Raw genomic sequence first — 17,401 nt, forward strand, 5'->3', positions numbered from 1 at the left:
TTAATGCTCATTTCATTAACTCTTCACCTCCTTTGCGCCTGGAGTTGGTTGTTCTTTTTGTTATTGAAGAGTATACAATTACATTGTAACAGTCACAGATAGATGGTGAGTATTTTCTTTGTCATACATCATCAATGGCAGCATCGATGATTGAAATTAAAGCAGACAGATACTAGAATAAAACCGGTACCTTGCAAAAATTGCAGTTCACTAATGAATGAATATATACCACTGCTCACCCTTTGGGCCATCACCATCAATTCAAGTTACACTTTAGACATGGGAAGTCTTTCTCATCACTAGACCAAGTACCTGTAATCCATGGTTCCCATAGCAGCAAGCATTCATTGATTCATGAGACACACCGTACCTACTTGTTCCAGGGCTATGAAAGTTAAACTACAGGGTGAGCCATTTATATGGCTACACCTTAATAAAATGGGAATGGTTGGTGATATTAACTTCCTGTTTGTGGCACATTAGTATATGTGAGGGGGGAAACTTTTCAAGATGGGTGGTGAGCATGGCGGCCATTTTGAAGTTGGCCATTTTGAATCCAACTTTTGTTTTTTCAATAGGAAGAGGGTCATGTGACACATCAAACTTATTGGGCATTTCACAAGAAAAACAATGATGTGCTTGGTTTTAATGTAACTTTATTATTTCTTGAGTTATTAACAATTTTCTGACCACTTATAAAATGTGTTCAGTGTGCAGCCCATTGTGTTGGATTGTCAATGCAACCCTCTTCTCCCACTCTTCACACACTGATGGCAACACCACAGGAGAAATGCTAGCACAGGCTTCCAGTATCCGTAGTTTCAGGTGATGCACATCTCGTATCTTTACAGCATAGACAATTGCCTTCAGCATAGACAATGGCTCTGTGTTTGAAGCAACAATGCTTGCGTTTTTTATAGCGATTTTCAATTTCTAGTGGGACTCAGGCCTACAGTGCTGTGTCCAGTGGGCAACCTTTGCAGCATTTGTAAATGCTTATATTTACACTGACCTATCTATTGCAGATAATCCATTAATACTGGGCTCCCATAGATTAGCAAATGTTCTCATTTGGTAAATCCTTATCCTACTATCAGTGGTCAGCTTGATGTTATGGAGGGAAAGGTCTGCTGTAGTCCTTTGTTCCTTACCTTGTGGTTCTGGTAGGAGGTGACAGCTATGAAGGCTGTTTCAGAGAAGACATGAGTGCAGAAAGCTGTGTTCTTGGATCCAAAGCCATTATTCTCATCTGCTTTAACTATATGGAGTCGAGGCTGATATTTATGCATAGAATTCAGGATGATCTGTAGAAAACAATTCAAAGAAAATACAATTTCAATATCAATTCACTTTATTGTCATTGTGTAACACAACGAAATTACTTTTCATGACAACCCCACGGTGCATATAGGGAACATAGTGATAGTAACAAGGAAGAGAAGAAATTATACAAGTATGCCAGGTATTACAGATGTTTAAACAATTTGTACACAATGTTAATTATTTCACAGAGGATTCAGAGTTCATCAAGTTTATGGCGGATGGGAAAAAAGGAAAATGAAAGGAACACTGCAAACTGCTGTACTTTAAATGTATCAAATGCAGAGTCCTACTTATTAATGCAAAGTGCTTGTATTATTGATTTAATCTCCTTCTTTTTTAATATACTGGCATGTGTATAAAGTTTAAGTTGTTACTCTGTGCTTAAACTGTTAATAGACCATCTACAGTGTGTGCTGATACCTTATTGAAATATGTGCTTATAAAATGTTATAACTGTTTTGTTCATACGCCTCCTCTCCACTTCTTATTGTCCTTGTGCAGATGTTATTAGCACTTCACCAAGCACTGAGTATAAAAGAGTGAGCTGATTAGGAGTCATTTTTATAATGTAAACAATGGGAGAGACAGGCGTGTATTTTACACTCTAAAACCTATTTAAAGGAGTACTGCAGGGAGGTGGGGGAAAAGAGTTGAACTTACCTGGGGCTTCTAACAGTCCCCCGCAGAAATCCTGTGCCTGCACAGCTACTCACCGATGCTCCGGCCCCACCTCCGGTTCACTTCCAGAATTTGCAACCTTTAAAGTCGGAAAACCACTGCGCCTGTCACTGAGCATCGGTGCAGGGGACCATTAGACACCTCAGGTAAGTTCAACTCTTTTTTTTCCCCCTACCCCCCTACTCCTTTAAGCTCCTCCCAGAAACACTTAGTTGAGCAACTGCGCTTTGTATCCTAACATTAGGCTATGGCAGCCTGGACAACAGTATGACCCTGAGCACACTAATGCTTTGCTGAGCTGCTTTCAGCAATGCGTGTCAGTGTGCGTTACCCAGGAGCACACTGATGGGCACACTAATGTGCTGTGTAGCACTGTGTTCTGATAATGTACTGCTGCATGGATTTATATGTGCAACTCAGTGGTGTCCCATTCAGTATAATTGAATGAGATCAGTACCTCAAAGGTGAGCAATGCAGGTGCCACGAGGATCTATAAATTACACAGCCACCTGCATTGCACTGCAACAAAAGAGAGTGCCTGGGCTCTAAAGGACAACAGAGGCACTGGAAACAGAACTACTGTGGCCCTGACTGCAAGGTAGAAAGCCACTAGTGCATGAAAAAATCAGGTCTTACTATAATAACCTATGGGAACTCAGAACTCAGCAACCTCACAGGGCAGTGCAGAACAAGTAGCCACTGTGTGTTTGTGTGTAAGGTGGAGGTAGAGATGAATATAAAACATTTTCAAACAGAACTCCAGGTAAAATATTAGTTTACTTTTTAAATGCGCATGGTGGCATCTGTGTTATAAAAACAATGATGAAGTTTTATTAATCTGAGTCCAGAATGCAATGCTGCTGACAGCAGTGTTTCTGTCATTCTGGAGACTGCTTCTGGCCTGCTATGTACCTACGGTCAAGACTGCTCCTTGTATGCTTGTGGAGCCATGCAGGGTTTGATGATGTCATCAAACCTTTTAGAAAACCACTCTCATTCATATGAACTGCATCATGGGATACTTTCTTGTACAGTGTTATTGAATCAGTAGAGATTTAAATTGAAAACTGAAAAGGAAACCCTGGGTAAGACTCCCTAATGCTGCTACTGCCTATTGAGCGCATCCTAGTGGCTTCAGCTCTGGCACTTTGAGTCCGCCAGGTGAAAAGCACGGTATAAATGTTCTGTCATATCTTGTCAAATGTTGCTTCCGTGCAGCCATGCCAGCAGTATTCTTTGCCAAAGAATTCTCTGAGTTATATCTCCTGCACATTACTGCAGCAAGCCTTTCATCTTCAGTGATAGTCTGGCTACCGGTGCATCATGTCTCTGGTACACTGGGGATGCTATGTTTGTCATTGTTTTAGCATAGGATCTCAGCCTGGGATCACAGTGAGACAGACACTCACACGTTTCCAGTCAGGAATGTCTCCTAGAAGCTTCAGTTTTGACAAAATATAATCTCCGCAGGACATAAAACTAAATTCTTATAGAGGCAGATGAGTGACATTACATAGTTCATCCCTCAGTGGCAGGGACTATGGATTCCTTATTATATCCTTTCACTTATGTAATGCAGCAGACATCTTCTGAATCTGAGATGTCTATGAGGAATAGTTGCACCAGTTCATCTATCAGGATTCAATTTTGATCTCATCCAGTTTCAACTTCTCCTAATCCACAGTAGATTCTGTTATGCTAAATGATATGCAGGATACCGGGCTACGTTATGGTGAATCACGAGCATTGTGTGTTGTGGACCAATTCAAACCTATAATGCCTCTACCAAAAGCACTGTAAACTACTGACTTCCCATCAGATTATTATTTAGTAGTATTTAGCGCCGACATCTTCCACAGTGATGTATAGCGTGTATTGTCTTGTCACTTAGCTGTCCCTCAGAGGAGCTCACAATCTAATCCCTACCATAGTTGTGTCTATATAGTGAATATATCATAGTCTAGAGCTAATTTAGGGGGAAGCCAGTTAACATATCTGTATGACGCAGTGGATGGGGTGTGAGACAAAACAAAAACCGGGAGCCCAATTGGTGTAGTATGTCAGTAACACTGAAAACAATACGATAATAAAAGGGCTACTCACAAAATTGGGTTGCTGGGGGCAACCAACCACAGGAAACAGGTGGAGACAATGAACCTGTCTCCACTCGGGGTGCCCCAAACTGGGACTGGTGGCGGTTGTTTTTTTTTTTAAAGGACAATAACAGCTTCAATCATAGGCTGTTTTCAAAGATAGCCTGAACTGTAAATAAAAAGTCAAAATAAACATACACAGGTCATACTTACCTCCCATGTAGTCTGCTCATCAATCTCTTTTTCCTCTCCTGCGTCCTGTTTGTCCACTGTGATTGATGGGATTCTCTGTCCTCCATTTTGAAAACAGCCATTACCCCATAACAGCTTCCTGGTCAGCACACTGTTAAACTGTTATATTTGTCACTTGAGCCATAGGGAAACATGGGCATTACCTTGCACATTCAGTTGTAACTGATAGCAGCTGATATATAACTGAGAGCAACTGTTATATTTCAGTTCTGACAAAAACTTGTCAGAACTGGAAGGGATCTGTAACGATCGGTGAAGCACAGAGAGGTCTGATTACCGGTGATCTGCAGTATCACAGGAAATACAGACGTATACCAGATTAAATGTGATCTGCAGTATCACCGATAATCCAATATACTTGCTAACCTCTGTTCACCTGAGTAGAGTGTTGTGATTGGTGCAACAGTAATACAGAGGACAAGCCTCAGTGCAGCAAGGAGGACTGCACAGATTCCTTCCGCAGATCTGAGCTCTCCAAGACGGGAGGAGTCAGACTGACAGTGGGAAGGGAAGTCCGAAAGTGACACTCAGGAGGAAGTGTCACCAACAGGACGGGGGAACCGCCTCCAATCGTGAGGTCGGTTCTCGAGGTCGGACAAGCCAGGTCGTATACAGACGGACAGATAAGTACAATATTAGTAGGCAAAGACAGAGTCGGAGTACAGGCGGGGTTCAGCAACGGAGTATCAGATATATCGGGGTACAAAATCAGGAGGCAGAGGCGGAGTCAAAGTACAGGCAGGGTTCAGCAACGGAGTATCAGATATATCGGGGTACAAAATCAGGAGGCAGAGGCGGAGTCAAAGTACAGGCAGGGTTCAGCAACGGAGTATCAGATATATCGGGGTACAAAATCAGGAGGCAGAGGCGGAGTCAAAGTACAGGCAGGGTTTAGCAACGGGGTATCAGATATAACGAGGTACAAGGTCAGAGTTCAGGAGGATAGTCGAGGCAGGCAAAGGTCATAACAGATAATCACAATCAAACTAGTACTTTAAGCTATCAACAGAATCTAGCTTAGTGTAGGATTACAGCTCCAGCTGGTCCCGGCACACTAACGGATCTGACTACGGATCTGGGTGCTCCCACGTATGTGATCGCAACGCCAGACACCCGAGAAATGACCAGCCAGTAGTATATATACCCCTTTCACTCCCCAGCACCTCCCACCATGCTGGACCAATGGGGAGTGAAGCCAGAGTCAGCTGACCAGCCTGGTCAGCTGACTACTACTGGCTGCCATAAAGGCCCTGCCTGAGTGCGCGCGCGCGCGTCACTCTAAATCTCGAGGGACCACATGTCCCAGCCACAGCAGCCCCGCTCCGAGTCTCTGCCGCCGGAGCATGTGCGCGAACCGCCGCGTCCAACGCGGCGGTTTCGCCGCGTTCCGCAACATGCTGCACGGAGGCAGCCGCCTCATGATGCGAGGAGGCGGCTGCCTCTCCGTGCGATGCGGAAAGAGCCGCCCGCCGCTGGCTCATGGCGGCGGCTCTTCCGCGATTCCTCACAGTAAACCCCCCCCCCCCCCCCCCGAGGAGTGGACTCTGGACAGCTCCTTCCAGGTTTTTCTGGATGTACTGCATGAAATTCCCTCACTAACTCGTCCGCATGCATGCGGTTCCCAGGTACCCATTGCCTCTCCTCAATCCCGTACCCCTTCCAATGTACGAGATACTGCACCGAGTTCTGTACAGTACGTGAATCTATGATCTTTTCCACCTCATACTCAGGTTGGGCATCGACTAAGACAGGAGGAGGAGGAGTGGGACCCACCTGGACTGCGGGTTTGAGAAGTGATACGTGGAAAGACCTTACTCCGCGCATGCTGGTGGGAAGATCAACGGTATATGTGACATCGTTGATCTTCCTAGTAACTGGGAATGGACCCACGAACCTGGGACCAAGTTTGTCAGAGGGTTGTTTTAGGGTCAGGTGACGGGTTGACACCCAAACCAAATCTCCTGGTTGGAATTTTCACTCTAACGAGCGTCTTTTGTCAGCCTGACCTTTCTGACTCTGGAATGCTTTTACAAGATTATTCTTGATGGTCCACCACATGTCCTTAAACGACCTTTGCCACGCCTCCAAGGCTGGGAACGGAGTGGCCGCAACTGGCAATGGGGAGAATTTGGGCAGTTTACCTGTCACAATCTGAAATGGACAGAAACCTGAGGACGAACTCTTTAAGTTATTGTGGGCAAATTCTGCATAAGGTAAATATTTAACCCAATCACTTTGTGCCTCGGCAACGTAGCATCTCAAAAATTGCTCTAACGATTGGTTGACCCTCTCCGTCTGGCCATTTGTCTGTGGGTGGTACCCCGAGGAAAATGACAATTTCATGCCCATTTGGTGACAGAATGCCTTCCAAAATTTCGAAACAAACTGGACTCCCCGATCGGATACTATGTCTTCTGGAATGCCATGCAGTCTGAAGACATGGATGATAAATAAATCGGCCAGTTCCTGGGCCGAGGGGAGTCCTTTCAGAGGCACGAAGTGGGCCATCTTACTAAAACGGTCAACCACCACCCAAATAACTGGGTCTCCCACGAAATCCATGGACAAGTGGGTCCATGGTTCACTCGGGGTGGGCAAAGGCTGCAAAGTACCTACAGATGCCAGCCGGGAGGGCTTGCTTTTCGCGCACACCGCACATTCCCTGACAAACTCTTTGCAGTCAGCGGCTAGCGAAGGCCACCATGCACATCTGGCCACGAGATCTTGCGTTCTAGACGCTCCAGGATGTCCCGCGTTCTTATGAGAGTGGATCATCTCCAAGATCTGGAGATGGAATGGTAACGGAACAAATAATACCCCGTCTGGTTTCCCTTCCGGGATATCCTGCTGAAAAGGACTCAAGGTCTCTTTCCAGTCCTCCCAAGTCTCGGTGGCGGCTAACACCACACTTCGTGGGACAATGGTCTCGGGAACAGAGGGCTGTGCTGTCTCCGGCTCAAAACACCTAGAGAGTGCGTCTGCCTTGGTATTCTTACTACCTGGTGTATACGTGATCAAAAATGTAAATCTCGAGAAAAATAGCGACCATCGAGCCTGCCTTGGGCTTAACCTTTTAGCCCCCTCGATGTATTCCAGGTTTTTGTGGTCGGTATAAACCGTGATAGTGTGCTCAGCTCCTTCTAGCCTATGACGCCACTTTTCGAAGGCCAATTTGATGGCTAGGAGTTCCCTGTTGCCTATGTCGTAGTTTCTCTCTGCCGGAGAGAACCTTCGGGAAAAATAGGCACATGGGTGTAGTCTACCCTGGAGACCAGAACGCTGGGACAGCACAGCCCCCACTCCGATCTCCGAGGCGTCTACCTCAACAATAAACGGAAAAGAAGTGTCCACGTGTCTGAGTATGGGTGCTGAGCAGAACAACCCCTTTAACTTAGAAAAAGCCTGTAAGGCCTCGGGAGACCAATGAGTGGTGTCTGCCCCTTTTTTAGTAAGGCTAGTGAGAGGGGCGACTACTGTGGAGTACCCCTTAATAAACCTTCTATAATAGTTCGCAAACCCCAAGAACCGTTGCAATGATTTTAACCCCACCGGCTGCGGCCATTCCAGGACCGCGGAGACCTTGGCAGGGTCCATAGACAGACCTGAGGTGGAGATTATATACCCCAGAAAGGCAACCGACGTGACCTCAAAAATACATTTCTCGAGTTTGGCGTATAACAGATTCTGCCTCAGTTTGTCTAATACCATCCTGACATGGGTTCTGTGTTCCGGGAGGTTGTTAGAAAAAATGAGAATGTCGTCTAGATAGACTAAAACGAACTTTCCCAACACCTTCCGAAAAACCTCATTGATGAGTTCCTGGAAGACGGCCGGGGCATTACACAAACCGAAGGGCATCACCCTATACTCGTAGTGCCCATCAGGGGTATTGAAGGCCGTCTTCCATTCATCGCCCTTCCTTATACGCACCAGGTTGTATGCCCCCCGTAAATCCAGTTTTGAAAATATCCTAGCCTCAGTGACCTGTGTGAACAAATCGTCTATAAGTGGTAACGGGTAGCGATTCTTCACTGTGATTTTATTGAGGCCACGATAATCGATGCAAGGCCGTAAACCCCCGTCTTTCTTTTTAACAAAAAAGAAGCCTGCCCCAGCGGGTGACCGGGACGGCCTGATGAAGCCCTTTGCCAAGTTCTCACGGATGTACTCCTGCATGGCGAGTTTCTCGGGGCCAGATAAGTTATATAAATGGCCTCGAGGAGGCATACAACCGGAACGAAGGTCAATGGGACAGTCAAATGGGCGATGCGGGGGTAATTTATCCGCGGCCTTGGGACAAAACACATCGGCATAATCTGAGTATTGTTCCGGTATACCTTCCACCTGTACCTTAGTTAGACCTAATGTCAGTCTCCCCAAACACTGCTGGAAACAATGAGGTGACCATGCTGTCAACTGTCCTGTGGCCCAGTCTATCTGCGGGGAATGAACCTGCAACCAAGGCATGCCTAGGATAATAGTGGAGGTGGACATGTGTAAAACAAAAAATTGTAACTGCTCCCCGTGCAATACCCCTATGGTGAGCTTCACAAGCGGAGTCTGTGACAGGGGACGATTCCGCTGCAAAGGGGAATCGTCAACTGCCGTGACCTGAATGGGGGGTCTCACGGGAGTGAGTGGTAGACCCAACTCCTGAGCAAACTCAAAGTTCATAAAGTTAGCCGCTGAGCCGGAGTCAATAAAAGCTTCAGTGGCAACAGACTTATCATCCCATGTGACCGTACAAGGGAGAAGTAATTTTTTCTCTTTAAGGGGTGAGGTTTGTGTGCCTAGGGTGTCACCCCCCACTACTCCTAGGCAGACCCGTTTCCCGCCCTGTTGGGGCAGTTTCGCACCCTATGTCCTGCCTCTGCACAGTATAGGCACAGTTGTTCCGTCATCCTCCGCCTTCGCTCCACCTGGGTCAGTTTTGATCGACCAATTTGCATTGGCTCTGGTGGAGGCAAGGCCGGAAAGGGTGAGACAGGCGGAGATGCTGTTACAGAGGATGCAGCAACCGGTGCCGCGTACGAAGTCACCCTGACACGGTGACTGCCCCTAGCCTGCCTCTGATGGCGTAGCCTGCGATCTACTCGAATGGCCGATGATATGGCCTCATCAACTGTCTTGGGCTCGGGTACGGTTAACATTAAGTCGGAGACCTCCTCCGTCAACCCAGACAAAAAATAATCCATTAGGGCGAAGTTATCAAATCTAGAGGTGACTGACCACCTACGGAACTCCGCCGCATAATCCTCGACCGAACCTCTGCCTTGCCGCAAAAGTTTGAGCTTCCGCTCTGAGGACGCAGCAAGGTCAGGGTCGTCGTAGATTATGGCCATGGCCTTAAAGAATTCCTCTACCGAGGTCAGAGCGGTATCGGTAGGAGGCAGGTTATATGCCCAGGACTGGGAGTCCCCAGTCAACAAAGTTTTAATAAAGATGACCCGTTGGGTCTCAGTCCCCGAGGATCGGGGTCTCAACTCGAAATACGACAACACTCTACTCCTGAAATTCCGGAAGTCAGACTTGTGGCCGGAAAATTTATCAGGTACAGGCATACGTATGTCATCACTATGAGGGGATCGCACTGAATCAACTGACGTCACAGAGCCTGATAGAGCATCGATTAAGGCTTTGTGCTGGCCCAGTGCTTGATGAATTTTATCCACCGAAGTGGCAAGCACAGTCAGAGGATCAGCGCGTGATTCCATCGGTTTTGTGGTCTGGCGTTCTGTAACGATCGGTGAAGCACAGAGAGGTCTGATTACCGGTGATCTGCAGTATCACAGGAAATACAGACGTATACCAGATTATATGTGATCTGCAGTATCACCGATAATCCAATATACTTGCTAACCTCTGTTCACCTGAGTAGAGTGTTGTGATTGGTGCAACAGTAATACAGAGGACAAGCCTCAGTGCAGCAAGGAGGACTGCACAGATTCCTTCCGCAGATCTGAGCTCTCCAAGACGGGAGGAGTCAGACTGACAGTGGGAAGGGAAGTCCGAAAGTGACACTCAGGAGGAAATGTCACCAACAGGACGGGGGAACCGCCTTTAATCGTGAGGTCGGTTCTCGAGGTCGGACAAGTCAGGTCGTATACAGACGGACAGATAAGTACAATATTAGTAGGCAAAGACAGAGTCGGAGTACAGGCGGGGTTCAGCAACGGAGTATCAGATATATCAGGGTACAAAATCAGGAGGCAGAGGCGGAGTCAAAGTACAGGCTGGGTTCAGCAACAGAGTATCAGATATATCGGGGTACAAAATCAGGAGGCAGAGGCGGAGTCAAAGTACAGGCAGGGTTCAGCAACGGGGTATCAGATATAACGAGGTACAAGGTCAGAGTTCAGGAGGATAGTCGAGGCAGGCAAAGGTCATAACAGATAATCACAATCAAACTAGTACTTTAAGCTATCAACAGAATCTAGCTTAGTGTAGGATTACAGCTCCAGCTGGTCCCGGCACACTAACGGATCTGACTACGGATCTGGGTGCTCCCACGTATGTGATCGCAACGCCAGACACCCGAGAAATGACCAGCCAGTAGTATATATACCCCTTTCACTCCCCAGCACCTCCCACCGTGCTGGACCAATGGGGAGTGAAGCCAGAGTCAGCTGACCAGCCTGGTCAGCTGACTACTACTGGCTGCCATAAAGGCCCTGCCTGAGTGCGCGCGCGCGCGTCACTCTAAATCTCGAGGGACCACATGTCCCAGCCACAGCAGCCCCGCTCCGAGTCTCTGCCGCCGGAGCATGTGCGCGAACCGCCGCGTCCAACGCGGCGGTTTCGCCGCGTTCCGCAACATGCTGCACGGAGGCAGCCGCCTCATGATGCGAGGAGGCGGCTGCCTCTCCGTGCGATGCGGAAAGAGCCGCCCGCCGCTGGCTCATGGCGGCGGCTCTTCCGCGATTCCTCACAGGATCACTGTAAGAAGAAAATGGTGAGCTTCTGAGAGGAACTGATGGTGAAGTAAGTATGTAATATTCATTTGCAGGTACACCATGTGTTTATTTTAAATAATTTTCTCAGTTCAGGTTCCCTTTAAACCTTGCCCACAGCAAATGCAGGTGGAGGGGGTGAAGGCGGGGGGTGACTAAGCACAATGAGGGTAAAGAAGCACCCAGGGGTTTTTAAAATTGAGTTAAAAACAGTAAAAACTATAAATGAGATGCCTTACCTTGTTTTATGTGTCTAAGCCCGCTTCCTCAGGCCAATAAGAGTGTCAGAGTATGTAGAGCCAGTATGCTTGGAATGCTCCATGCATACTGGCTCTACATATTCTGGCACTCTTATTGGCCTGAGGAAGTGGGCTTAGACCCATGAAACGCGTTGCCTTTGCAAAAATAAAATTCTCTTTTTTTTTTTATGAGAATGTCCTTATTGAATTACGGTAAGCCATATCATTTATAGTTTTTACTGTTGTTTTTGACTCTTTTTTACCACTGGGTGCTTTTTTACCCTCATTGAACTTATCTGTATGTTTTTGGGATGTGGGAGGAAACCTACGGAGACACGGGGAGAACATACAACCTCCGTGCAGATAGTGCCCTGGCTGGGATTCTAACCGGGACCCAACGCTGCAATGTGAGAGTGCTGACCATTACGCCACCATGCTGCCCACTTATGTCACTGTGCTGCCCATGCAGGTTATCGGTTCTAGCACTAAACCACAAAGGAAAGTCCATGCATTGATTTGGCCCATTGGCTCTCCAGAGCTCAGCTGGGTACCCTGTGATGTAACTCAACACTATGCATACAAAGACAATTCCATACCTTGCACTGTGCACCCCACTGATGAGCTCCAATGAGCTCAGAGCTAGAAACAAGTTGGAATAAATGATTATGTACATTAGGCTGGTGGTGTGCTATAAACCAGAACTTTTGGATGCATAGTTGACCTATAAAAGCATAAAGGAATGATTTCCCACCAACCTAAAATGATGCATTAAGCTCTTCCCTCTCTTGGTATTTACTAGAAGTGTTGACCTGTGATTACCATCTTAAGAAGGCATCATTGTACTCTGTAGTGCTAAATTATAGAAGCTGTTACTCTAATTTCCTTTCTTTTGCTCCATTGTTTCAGCAGGCTGCCTATAAATAGACCATGAAAAGGATTTAGTGATTTTCACCTGAAACCAACCTCTGGGCAAAATGCAACATGCTCATTTTAGTAGTTACCGAACTACTGACATCAACTTATTCAGTATTTCTGATTTCCCCATCATTTCATAGACCTTGTTATAAATAACAGCTACCAGACGCACAAATGCCTCAGACATTATAACATCTCCTTTAGCTATTAAAAGCATTTCAATGATTATTATTATTAAAGAGCAACAGAAGGCTGAGGCCCACACATATACAGTATATGAACCCATTAGTTGGTGCTATCTGGGCTATCCCTGTTGAAAGGATGCTTATTACCATTATTTTTACTACTGTATATTACTACTGTTACACCATCATTTTGCATGTATTGAACAATTAAAGTGATGCAAGAAATTAATACATGCCTTTAAAGGACACCTGAAGTGAGATACATTTAAAACAATAGCAGATGCCTGGCAGTCCTGCTGATCTTTCAGTCATCAGTAGTGTATGAATCACACACCTGAAACAAGCAGGCAGCTAATCCAGTCAGACTTCAGTCAGAGCACCTGATTTGCATGCTTGTTAAGGGACTGTGGCTAAAAGTATTAGAGGCAGATGATCAGATGGACAGCCACTCCATTTGCATTGTTTAAAAGGAAATAAATATGGCAACCTCCATAGGTGTCCTTTAGGCCTCTTCCAGACATACAGCTGACAGGCAGTGGATTAATTGCCCATCAGCTGCTCTCCTGTACCAGCCGGATGTTTGTTAGTGCTCCGCAGTGGCGTCACTGGGGGGAGGGGGGTGCGGTAGGAGCGTACCGCACCAGATGTCATCAGCAGAGGGGGTGACACCAAGCTCCAGGCTAAGGGAGAGTGAGTAAGCTATGTAAATACAGACCAGGCTAGTGCCTGATGTCCTTCTCCCTCCTGCTACTTCTCCCTCATGCTCCCTTCTGGCTGCTCCCTATTGAGCTGATAACGGAGTTCAGAGGCCACCAGGGCCACATGGTGATCATCTTAACATCCCCCTATAACAAGCAACATTACTACCTGGTGAGGTTGGAGGTTCATGGGGTAAAAGGGTGGTGATACCATGAGTTTCCACACCGGGTGACACCAATCCTAGTGACGCCCTGTACTGGCGCTGAACAGGCAGTCACATCTGAGTGTGGCCTCAGCTGTGCTCAGATGCGACGTGGTGGTTGTCTGCCGCTCATGTGTGGTGTTACATCCTCTACCATTCGGCTGCATTTAAAGAGACACTGAAGCAAAAAAAAATTATGATATTATGATTTGTATGTGTAGTACAACTAAGAAATAAAACATTAAGATCAGATACATCAGTCTAATTGTTTCCAGTACAGGAAGAGTTAAGAAACTCCAGTTGTTATCTCTATGCAAACAAGCCATTAACTCTCCGACTAAGTTAGTCTTGGAGAGGGCTGTTATCTGACTTTTCTTATCTCAACTGTAATTGAACTATTTACTTTTTATCTGGCAGAGGAGAGTTCATTACTTCACAGACTGCTCTGAAAGACTCATTTTGAATGCTGAGTGTTGTGTAATCTGCACATAATATAGAATGATGCAATGTTACAAAAAACACTATATACCTGAAAATAAAAGTATGAGAATATTTTCTTTGCTGCTAATCTTCTAGTAATTATTCATAGTACACAACCAATTCACTATATCATATATTTTTTTTTCGCTTCAGTGTCTCTTTAAACTGCACATGAATGGCGCTCGTGGGTGGCTGGATGCTGAACTGCCCAACAAGTGCACAGTTCAGCCGTCTGTCTCAAAAAGGCATAAATGTGGACAAGTACAGGTAATATTTGGCTTTATTATTTTGTATTTATATAGCGCCGACATCTTCCGCAGCGCTGTACAGAGTATATAGTCTTGTCACTAACTGTCCCTCGGAGGAGCTCACATTTTAATCCCTGCCATAGTCATATGTCTATGTATGTAGCATGTAGTATATGTATCGTAGTCTAGGGCCAATTTAGGAGGAAGCCAATTAACTTATCTGTATGTTTTTGGGATGTGGGAGCATGCAAGCTCTAAAAGTACTTGTTCTTAAGGGTAACTTCAAAAATGATCAATCAAGAAAAGTTTCTGAGTACAAATTTATGAAAATGTTCAAGACATTAACAGAAGGTTTAAATTGTGGAACAGGATTCATGACACCTTATGTAACATGATTGATTTGGCTTTATGATCTTCAGAAACCTGCTGGATTTCATGTATGGTTGCACTAACTCACTGGCTCCAGCCTGCTGATCACCTGACACCTAACGGATAAACAGTAACCAACACAACTGTCATCTTCGTGTTTACCATTTATCTGCATCAGTGTTTTACTTCAGCTTACATCTGGAAATATGCCTGAAGAAGGGGACTAGATCCCAGAAAGCTTGCATCATTTAACTCTATTAGTTAGCCATTAAAAGGTATTATTTCTTACAAAACGTTTTTTTTCTACCTATATGGGATGTGGGAGGAAACTACTGCCCGGAGGAAACCCGGAGCTAGTCTACTTTAGGGGACCCACCGCAAATCCCCATAGACACTTTCAGCTGGTCTGCAGAAACGGAACAAATGTCCGCTTTCACCTTGTTTAAACCCCCACAAGCCTTATACCCACGGATAGGTAAGCATATCCTGTAACGAACTGTGAGGTTTTCGGTCAAAAAAAAGTTGAAATGGGCTGTGTAGGAGCCGCCGAACGGCCTTCATCTCGGTTCCGTCGGCCATCTTCCTTCTGCTGTGCAGGTCCTTTCTTTCTCCTCATTGGAGGGTTCGTTAGCTGCCGACAGAAGCTGGCACGCCCCCACCTAACAATTCCCTCCAATGAGGAGGAAGAAACGACCTGCAGAGCAGAACAAAGATGGCTGACGGACCCGAAATTGCGGCCGTTCGGCGGCTCCTGTACAGTCAGTTCCAACTTTTTTTTTGACCGAAACCGCAAAATTCGTTAGAGGACCTGCTTAGCTACCCAGGGATATAAGGCTTGTGGAGGTTTAAACAAGCAAACGGAAGACATTTGTTCCGTTTTGCAGCCCAGGTGAAATTGTCTATGGGGATTTGCGGTGGGTCCCCTAAAGTAGACTAGCTCCAAAAAAACTTTACAGAACATTTGGCAAAATGTTCCTATAAATCAGGGATCTAAATAAATACAGCAACTCCAATATACAAAAGGAGCTAGAGACATGCCCATATGATCTTACAATCTAATGGGTAGACATAAACAGTCAAGGGAGTTGCAAAACAGTTCTTTTATGCTCACAAAGTGAGGTATTAAATGATTACTTTATACAAACCTTCCGAAAAATAAAACTAAAATTAAACTACACTAATTGTCACAAAATTGTATTTAAATTTCCCCTTAATTTGCTAGTTTGCAAGCTGATGGTTTATGCTACTACTCAATCATCTATATTAAAACATTATTTAGCAGGCACGTATTGTATTTAATACTCAATGTTGCTGTTTTACCACATTTGCTACACCTAGTTTTCTGTAATCACAAAGGCCAGCAGTGACTGCATGCCTAGAGGTGACTCCCACTGTAGCGCTAAAGTAAGCGGATGAGCCTATGAAATTGCTGCAGATGTGATGGTAGGTATTTATTTTATTTTGTTCTATTTCTCTCAGCATGCAAGGTATTTCAGCTTGTTACCTTCCTCTGCGAAGGGTTAAGTGGTGTCATCTAACAGTCTGATTTAGACTGTAAAAATTTCCATTCCTGAATAGGAAAATCTATAAACTTTACAGAATCTGGAAGAAAAAACATGTTTAAGGGGCTGAGAGCCAGCTTGCTGAGGCAGGCACACAACTCAGGCATGGTACCCTCTGGTTCAGGCTCTTACAGGGAATCAAATAGAAAGGAGGTTTTAGAGGCTGGAAATTGCAGTGCGTGTTAACTCTTCTCATGCTATTCCTGATGCCTGACATGCACTGGATAATGGATATGGATAAAACAACCGCCAGGGGACTGATAGTTCATGAATGAATGATCCGCGTAGGGTTTGTGAGGATGGATGTTTTGTGACAGGAGTTTTTAAGCAATACGCAGGCAAACAAATGCTTATGTGTGAAAGTCCCTTGTATTCTACCGGTAATTGCGTACGTTTTTTGGTCTCCCAGGAAAGCCGATAGTAGAATATTGTTAAATTTACAGATATTATACTATTAAAGGGTAAAGAAAGATCACAAAATATCAGTATTAATTACCAATATTTTACTATACCTAAACCTAACCCTACTCTCAAACAGAACTAATGAGGACTAATTGAGAACTAGTTTGGGTGCCCGCTATTTATTTTCCCTCAATAACACTATTTCAATGGGCGCCTATGGCTGGATTTTTTTCTAGCAGTCAGTTGACGTGCAGCTTTCAATGACTCTGAGAGAATGCTTCAAAATGTCTGAAATATGCTTGAAAAATGCCTGCATGCCAACTGACAAGCAGCTGACAGATTTTCACAGTAAAAAGCCTTATAAACCACTCAGAAGAGTAGCTACAAATCATGGAGCTCCATTGTATGACCCCTAGGAATGAGCGAGCGACATTCAAAAGTTTGATCTCGCAGCAAATTGTGCCTTTCTCTCATATAAAGCTTTCCTGTGAGAAAGGCCCGGTGATTCACCATGCGGTTGGTTTCTCGCTGGACGAACATAGGAAAAGCCGGGGTTGGTAGTGGAGCCAAATTTCAGCAGGAAGTGCAGAATGGACATCTGCTTGATTGAATAATCTGCTCCCAGGATGATCTTGCTGTTTCAGCAGCCAATGAGAAGAGATTGCACCATAGGCAGATATTAGAAATACTATGGCATCCTCTGTGTGATAATCATTCCAAACAGATAGACGTTACAGTGTGCCCAATGCGGTGCAAGGAGGGAGGGGCAGATGGGACACAGAGGCATGTTCCCTGGTCCATGAC

The 17,401-nt window shown here is 45.5% G+C and overlaps 1 protein-coding gene and 1 long non-coding RNA gene across 11 annotated transcripts in view; one reads left to right on the top strand and one right to left on the bottom strand.

Moving 5' to 3' along the window:
- LOC137521055 (uncharacterized) overlaps positions 1 to 17,401 on the top strand; it is a 523,185-nt gene that overhangs the window by 110,502 nt on the left and 395,282 nt on the right. The gene's annotated exons all lie outside the window — the stretch shown is intronic.
- The window catches only part of TBX5 (T-box transcription factor 5), a 128,984-nt gene that overhangs the window by 10,465 nt on the left and 101,118 nt on the right, over positions 1 to 17,401 (bottom strand). For both annotated transcript variants that reach the window (XM_068239781.1, XM_068239771.1), the window contains one exon: positions 1,152 to 1,304. In XM_068239781.1, coding sequence (XP_068095882.1) covers positions 1,152 to 1,304 — 153 coding nt within the window. The remainder of the gene's footprint in view (positions 1 to 1,151; positions 1,305 to 17,401) is intronic.

The sequence above is a fragment of the Hyperolius riggenbachi genome, chromosome 1 (assembly GCF_040937935.1).
Source record: "Hyperolius riggenbachi isolate aHypRig1 chromosome 1, aHypRig1.pri, whole genome shotgun sequence".
Lineage (NCBI taxonomy): Eukaryota > Metazoa > Chordata > Amphibia > Anura > Hyperoliidae > Hyperolius > Hyperolius riggenbachi.